Source organism: Apteryx rowi, unplaced genomic scaffold (assembly GCF_003343035.1).
Source record: "Apteryx rowi isolate R43461 unplaced genomic scaffold, aptRow1 scaffold_1276, whole genome shotgun sequence".
Classification (NCBI taxonomy): Eukaryota; Metazoa; Chordata; class Aves; order Apterygiformes; family Apterygidae; genus Apteryx; species Apteryx rowi.
In genome coordinates this window covers 75,881-82,514 of record NW_020447504.1, presented here as the reverse complement: position 1 = coordinate 82,514, position 6,634 = coordinate 75,881, and the positions used below count along the sequence as shown (strand labels likewise).

Sequence of the window (6,634 nt, the reverse complement as noted above, 5' to 3'; positions counted from 1 at the left end):
GGGGTGGGCAGGGGTCCGTGCCGGGAGGGATGGGGATGGTGGGGTGGGCAGGGGTCTGTTCCAGGTAGGGATGGGGACAGCAGGGCAGGCAGGGGGTCCGTGCTGGGGAGGGATGGGGACAGTGGGGTGGGCAGGGGTCCATGTCGGAGAGGGATGGGGATGGCAGGGTGGGCAGGGGTCTGTACTGGGGTGGCACTGGGGATGGCAGAGTGGGCAGGGGGCATGTCCCCAAGAGGGACCAGGGGCAGCAGAGTGGGCAGGAGCACAGTGGTGGCCCTGGTGCCACGCGGGCCCAGGCCCCGCCGAGGGCACCGGGGACCGGTGCCCTCGCCCTCTTGTCCCCAGGCTTGGTGGCACCACGAGGTCACCGGCGCGGGGGCCCCACCTGCTCCTGCACCAGCGTGTCCCCGTAGAGCACCAGCTCCAGCCCGGCGGTGCCCTGCGCCGCTGCCAGCGTCAGGTTGAGGCTCACGACGATGGGGCTCAGCTTGTCCTTGAACTCGGCCTCGTCCTAGGGGCACCATGAGGTCCACGTGCCCAGCGCCCCTCCGCRTGCCCGACCGCCGTGCCCCGTCTGGGGACACCCCCGTGCCCGCCCCGTACCCGCAGGTAGGCGGTGAGGTTGCGGCAGAGCGGCGGCGCCCCGGGGACCAGCGTCAGGTCCTGTCCCCAGGACGACTGGCCACCGTGGAGCAGGAGGACCCTCCTGGCCGGCTTCTGCTTCAGGCGGTCCAGCTGCAGGTTGGCCAGCAGGTCTGGGCAGGGGACAGGGACGGTGACACCGGGCAGCTCCCCAGCACGGGCCCTGGTGCCACCCCAGAGAGGTGGACACTGCGTGTGGTTGTCCCCCCTCCTGCCGGAGGGGGACGATGCCCGGGCACTCACGGATGCTCTTGGGGATGCGCTGGCCCGACACGCTGACGCACAGCGAGATGGAGAAGCTGCAGGGAGGACAGTGCCCGCGGGCGCTCAGGACCCGCCGTGCCCACCGTGCCCACCGTGCCTGCCGGGCCGGCCGGGCCACTCACCAGCTGACACGGGCGCCGGAGCCGGGCACCGCGCACTGCTGCTCCTCGGGGTTCAACCCGTCGGGGACGCCGAGCTGCGTGTGGGCCACCACCACGGGCTGGCCCCTGCGGGCGCCGCGGCGGAGGGCAGAGCTGAGGCTCCGTCCGTCCGTCCGTCCGTCTGTCCCCGCACCCCGGCCCCAATCCCACGCGGGGCAGCCCCGACGCCACGGGGGGGGTGGCCGCCCGACGCCGCGACTCACCGGTACACGGCCACCTTGGCGGCCCCGAACGCCCCCACCAGCAGATCTGCGGGACGAGCGCAGCGTTGGCACCGGTGGCACCGCGTACCCGGCGGTGGCACCGCRCGCCCCGCGGCGGCACCGAGCCCGCGGCCGTACCCGGGTAGCCGTTGCCGTCCAGGTCGGAGGCGCCGCGGAGGGCGAAGCCGAAGGCGGCCGGCCCCGGGAAGGGGCTCTCGAGGCGCTGCGAGGGCGTCCGCGCCAGCCCCTCGCTCTGCCCTCGGAAGACGAAGACGCGCCCGCTGCCGGCGTCGCCGCCGAACGGGGCGCCCACGGCCACGTCTGGCGACAGAGCGGGGACGGCGGGATGGCACGAGCRTGGCGGGGGGGCTGCCCGGCACTCCTGGGCCCCCCCTGCCTCAGTTTCCCCAAGGCTGGGCACCGCGGGCGACGCGTCTCCCCCCACCCTCGTACCAACCCACCCGCAGCCCCGCGCCGCGGGCATCGCCGCCCGCCCGCCCGCCCGGCGTTACCGGTGTAGCCGTCCTGGTCCAGGTCGCCGAGGCTGGCGATGGCGGAGCCGAAGCGGCCGTAGGCGTCGGGGCCCGTCAGCGTCTGCCAGGGCCGCGCGTAGGGCCGGGCCCCGCGCTGCAGGTAGAGGTAGACGCGACCCACCTCGTGGCGCTTGCCGTCGGCGCGCCGCTCCAGGAACAGCGGTGCCCCCACCAGCACGTCGTCCCGCCTGGCGCCGAGCGGGAAGGCGTCCGGTGGGTGCCCACGGCGCTAGCCCGGCGTCCCTGCGTGGGGGGAGGGGCTGGGGGGGGCAGGGACACGCAAGCGCGGCCTCACCCGTCCCCGTCGACGTCCGCCACAGCCACCGTGTGCCCGAAGTACGATGCCACCTTGGAGAAGGTCGCCGGGGTGAGGGACGGCGCTGGGGCAGGGAGCGATGGAGCCCGGCGTGGGGCTGGGGGTGGCCCCGTGGGGTGGGTGGCCCCGTGGGGTGCCATGGGGTGATGGGGGCACTGGGCGCTATGGGGCACTATGGGACCAGCGCTGGGGGTGACGGGGGCGGTGAGATTGGTGCTATGGGGTAAGGGGGCAGTYGGATAGGGTGCAGTGGGTGCTGTGGGTCAGGGCACAGCGGGGCAGGGTGCTGCAGGGTGACAGTGCAGTGGGACTGGGTGCAATGGGTGCAAGTGGGTGCAGTGGGACAGGGTGCGGCAGGGCAGGGTGCTGCATGGTGCAATGGGTGCCGTGGGGCAGGGCACAGCAAGGCAGGGTGCTGTCTGGTGGCAGTGCAGTGGGGCAGGGTGCAATGGGTGCTGTGGGTGCAGTGGGACAGGGTGCGGCAGGGCAGGGTGCTGCATGGTGCAATGGGTGCCGTGGGGCAGGGCACAGCAAGGCAGGGTGCTGTCTGGTGGCAGTGCAGTGGGGCAGGGTGCAATGGGTGCTGTGGGTGCAGTGGGACAGGGTGCAGTGGGGCAGGCTGCTGCGGGGTGCTGGTGCAGCGGGGCAGGGTGCAATGGGTGCCGTGGGGCAGGGCACAGCAAGACAAGGTGCTGCAGCGTGCCGGTGCAGCGGGGCAGGGTGCAATGGGTGCCGTGAGGCAGGGCGCAGCGAGGCAGGGTGCAATGGGTGCCAGTGCAGCGGGGCAGGGTGCAATGGGTGCCGTGGGGCAGGGCGCAGCGAGGCAGGGTGCTGCAGGGTGCCRGTGCAGCGGGGCAGGGYGCAATGGGTGCCATGGGGCAGGGTGCCGCGGGGCGCCGGTGCAGCGCAGAGGGTACCTGCTCGCTGGCGATGCCCTGCAGCCGGCGCAGGCTCAGCCCGGCGCTGAAGATCTCCACCTGCCCAGAGCAGCGTCAGGACCCTCGCGCCCGCCCGGCACGGGCTCCCACCGCTGCCACGTGTCACCCCAGGGTGCTGGCACCCAAGGCAGCCCCACGCCGGGCGCTCGGCACCGCTCACCTCGCCCCTGGTGTCGCTCTTGTTGGGCACCCCCACCACGTACTCTGCCAGGGAGGAGAGCCCTGAGCGTCCCCGTGCCACCGACGCGGGGCCGGGCCCGGTGGCACCTGGACCTTTGGGTGCCACGGGGTCCCTGGAGATGGGGGGGCCGCCACCCCCACGCTGGTGACACAGGCGCCGCTGCCACCCGCGTCCGGCCCTACCTGTGGTGTCGCGATCGCCATCGAGCTCGCCCACGGCCACCGAGTACCCTGCGGGGACATGGGCGCCGGCTGAGCCCCGCGGCCGGGTCAGGGGGTGCTCGGCGCCCGCAGCGGGGTGCAGGACGCCTGGGCCCTTCCCCGGCCAGCAGTGCCACTGGCTTTGGGGCCCTGCCCTGCCTCAGTTTCCCCAGGCGGCAGAGGCGGCGCCGCGCCGTCGCTCACCCCGGTACGCGTTGTCGTAGTCCTCGGAGGCCTGCTGCGCCGTGGGGCGGCCCGGGCCCTCCGGCCACAGCAGCGAGGCGCCGTGGTAGCGGGACAGGATGGCGTCCACGCTCACCGAGTACAGCAGGCCTGGAGCGGGGGGACACGGAGCGGGTGCCAGCGCCGGCGGGGTCACGGCGCTGCCACCTGCCCACCCGCCTGCCCYGGGCGCCGGCGCGGGGCTGCCCGCGGCACCCGTCCCCCACGGCCGGGCCGGCTTGGGGACGGGGGCACAGCCGGGTGCCTGGGGCAGGGCGAGCCGGAGCCCGTGGGGACATGGGGGTGCGAGGGACACCCAGCCCGGGCAGGGGGACGCGGAGGTGCCACCGCGGGGTGCCGAGGGCGCCCGCAGCCCCCCGCGAGGCCGCACTCACCCGAGAAGTAGTAGCCGCCGGGGGCGCCCAGCACCAGCGTGCCGTCCTGCGGGAAGGGCCCGGCCTCAGCCCCCGCCGCCGCGACGTCCCCCCACCGCCACGACGTCCCCCCACCACCACGACGTCCCCCCGCCGCCCCCCCCGGGCGCCGCTCGACTCACCGGGCCGGCGGCGGCGCTGAAGCCCAGCTCGCAGTAGCGCCTGTCGTAGGCTGCGGGCACGCGGCAGCGTCAGCGGGGGCCGGGACGGGCAGCCCCCCGCCGCCACCGCCATCGTCCCCGTCACCCCGCGCTCACCGTAGCCGCTCTGGCGGTAGAGGTCGGCCATGATGGAGTCGCGGCAGGGCGCGTAGCGGGCGAAGCGCCGCAGCCCGCCGCTGCCCACGAAGCAGGCGCCCGCGGGCGTCCGGAAGGCCTCGGCGACGCCGGCGATGGCGTTCCAGTGCTGCAGCGGGGCGCAGGCCTGGCGGCGCCGGAGGCCTCAGCTGCCGGRCGGAGCGGGCCGCCGCGCCGTGGCGTCCCCGGCGCCGGTGGGGACATTCTGCCCTGTGTCCCCCCCCCACCATGGGCACCCACCACCAATTTGCCGTCCCAGCTGGTCACCGACGCTCCCAGCCACTGGTGCGACTTGTAGGTGCGGAGCTGCAGCGACGCCTTGGTCTCCGTCTCGTCCCCTGGGGCGGGAGGCGAGGGGGGGGGGTGCCAGGCCGGGCGGGGGGGGGGGACGCTGCCCGGCCGCCCCCGTCCCCCCGCCCCGCGCGCGCCCCCCACGCACCCTCGGCATCGACGGCGACGGGGCGACACGGCGCCTCGCCGGGGGGCCAGGAGCAGAGGAAGACGGCGCCGGGCTGGACCACGCCGGGCTGCGAGGTGTTGGCACGGGGAGCCCCCACCGCCACGCTCGTCCTGCGGTGCCCGAAAGAGGGGGTGGCGATGGGGGGGGGTCAGCGCCGGCCACCACGCTGTCCCCCCCCCTCCCCGGGGCGCCGCGGCTCTTCCCACCTGCCCTCGGCCACGTGGAAATCCAGGGCGAAGCCGAAGTAGCTGCCCGGGGGCCCCTCGTACACCGCGGGCCGGGCGCGGAGCAGATCCAGGGCTGGCGCTGAGCGCGGCGCCAGGACGAGCACCAGGGCGCAGAGCAGGGCAGCAGCGTCCCGGGCAGCCGCCATCGTCGCCCCGGCTGGCGCCCGAATGCGCCCGGCCGCCCCCGGCGCCGCCCGCCCCGGCGCTTCCGCTGCTTATCTAGGGGGATGCAGCCGGGGACGGTCACGGCCGGGGGCCACAAGAAGGGATCCGGCCTCCTTCCCCCCCCACCGCCGGCCCCGCTGGGGACCCAAACGGGGACCTGCCCCGGGGCACCCRGGTGGCACCGTCCCGGGGCGCGCGCTGCTTTGGGGAACGGGCTGCCCGGGGAGGGGCGAAGCGGTGCCCAGCGCCCCCGGGGGGACGCGGCGAGGGACAGGGACCCTTGGCCACCGGAGCCGCCTATCTGCGCAGCCCAGGCGGCTGCGGCCGGGCACGGCGGAAACGCGGCGAGCGGGAGAGACGGCTCCGCGGCCCCTTTTGCCCAGGGTCCCCTCGGCTCGGCGCTTAACCCCGCCGGCGCCGGCCGGGGGGAGACGGAGCGGAGCAGCGTCCAGGCGCCAGATCCTCGGAGTCGCCCGGCAGAAGCCCCGTACTCAGCTCGGCTTAACCCGCTTGCGGCGTGAATTTAACGGAGCCCAATTAAGGCCGCGCAAGCTGGCAGCAAACCCAAAGCACCGGTGAAGCTGGAGGTTCGGCGGAGAAACCTTTTGCATGCCGGCCGCCCTGCTCGGGGCGGTTTCGGGCACTTCCCGGCCTCCTGGCAGAGAGATGCCCGTTATCCGCCAGCTGCTCCTCATGCCGGGAGCCGACAGCAGGGAGAAGGCCGCGAGCCGGAGCATCTCCGGCCTTTGACGTGGAAATGGGGCTCGGGTGGCTGAGCGAGCCGAGGAAAGGGCTCGGAGCCCGGCTGCGGGCAGGYGAGGAGCTCGCCCTGCTCCGTACACACCCCGCAGCGCGCTGCCCCGGAGGAGTGCTCGCAGCGGCAGGCTGTGCCGGCACACGGCGGCTCCCACGGAGGGGACGGACCGTGCACGGTGGAGGGGTCTCATGGAGTGACAGCGGCCGAGCGATGGCTCGTCCCACGAGCCCAACCGCGGTGGCAGCCGCCAGCCCCAATGCAAGGTCCGCACCTGCCCCTTGGAGCAGCTGGAAGACAGCTCGAGCCTTTTGGCTGCTGTTTAATAGCTGCAATTGGAAACGGGCAGGACGGGTCCAAAGCTGTGGCCAGGAGGGGGGCTTCAAAGCACCGAGGCCAGCAGACGAGCTGGCTCTAAAGAGCAGGAACCTCATAGCTAAGGAGCAGAAGAGCCCCGAGCCCGGCGCCGACAGCTCTGCTACGCTCTTGGACCAGCTTTGGTCTCCTCCTGCCAAGGGGCTGCCGGGACCCCGAGAGCCAGGGCTCAACAGCAGGCTGGAAACCACAGCAGATGTTTCCCTTCTGCGTGGCCTTCAAGCATCAGGCCCTCCTCTCCCACCACCACCTCCAGGCACAAG

The 6,634-nt window shown here is 74.4% G+C and overlaps 1 protein-coding gene across 1 annotated transcript in view; it reads right to left on the bottom strand.

Moving 5' to 3' along the window:
- The window catches only part of ITGA2B (integrin subunit alpha 2b), a 9,270-nt gene extending 4,012 nt beyond the window's left edge, over positions 1-5,258 (bottom strand). Inside the window, exons 1-18 of the mRNA XM_026055913.1 lie at positions 5,057-5,258; positions 4,830-4,960; positions 4,631-4,728; positions 4,352-4,517; positions 4,217-4,266; positions 4,056-4,101; positions 3,643-3,771; positions 3,421-3,468; positions 3,218-3,261; positions 3,037-3,096; positions 2,099-2,151; positions 1,783-1,991; positions 1,409-1,591; positions 1,271-1,316; positions 1,029-1,133; positions 886-941; positions 604-755; positions 386-511 (exon numbers count right to left, since the gene is read on the bottom strand). Of these exons, the coding sequence (XP_025911698.1) occupies positions 386-511; positions 604-755; positions 886-941; positions 1,029-1,133; positions 1,271-1,316; positions 1,409-1,591; positions 1,783-1,991; positions 2,099-2,151; positions 3,037-3,096; positions 3,218-3,261; positions 3,421-3,468; positions 3,643-3,771; positions 4,056-4,101; positions 4,217-4,266; positions 4,352-4,517; positions 4,631-4,728; positions 4,830-4,960; positions 5,057-5,223 (1,869 nt within the window). The 5' untranslated portion in view covers positions 5,224-5,258. The remainder of the gene's footprint in view (positions 1-385; positions 512-603; positions 756-885; positions 942-1,028; positions 1,134-1,270; positions 1,317-1,408; positions 1,592-1,782; positions 1,992-2,098; positions 2,152-3,036; positions 3,097-3,217; positions 3,262-3,420; positions 3,469-3,642; positions 3,772-4,055; positions 4,102-4,216; positions 4,267-4,351; positions 4,518-4,630; positions 4,729-4,829; positions 4,961-5,056) is intronic.
- Between the last annotated feature and the right edge of the window lie 1,376 nt (positions 5,259-6,634).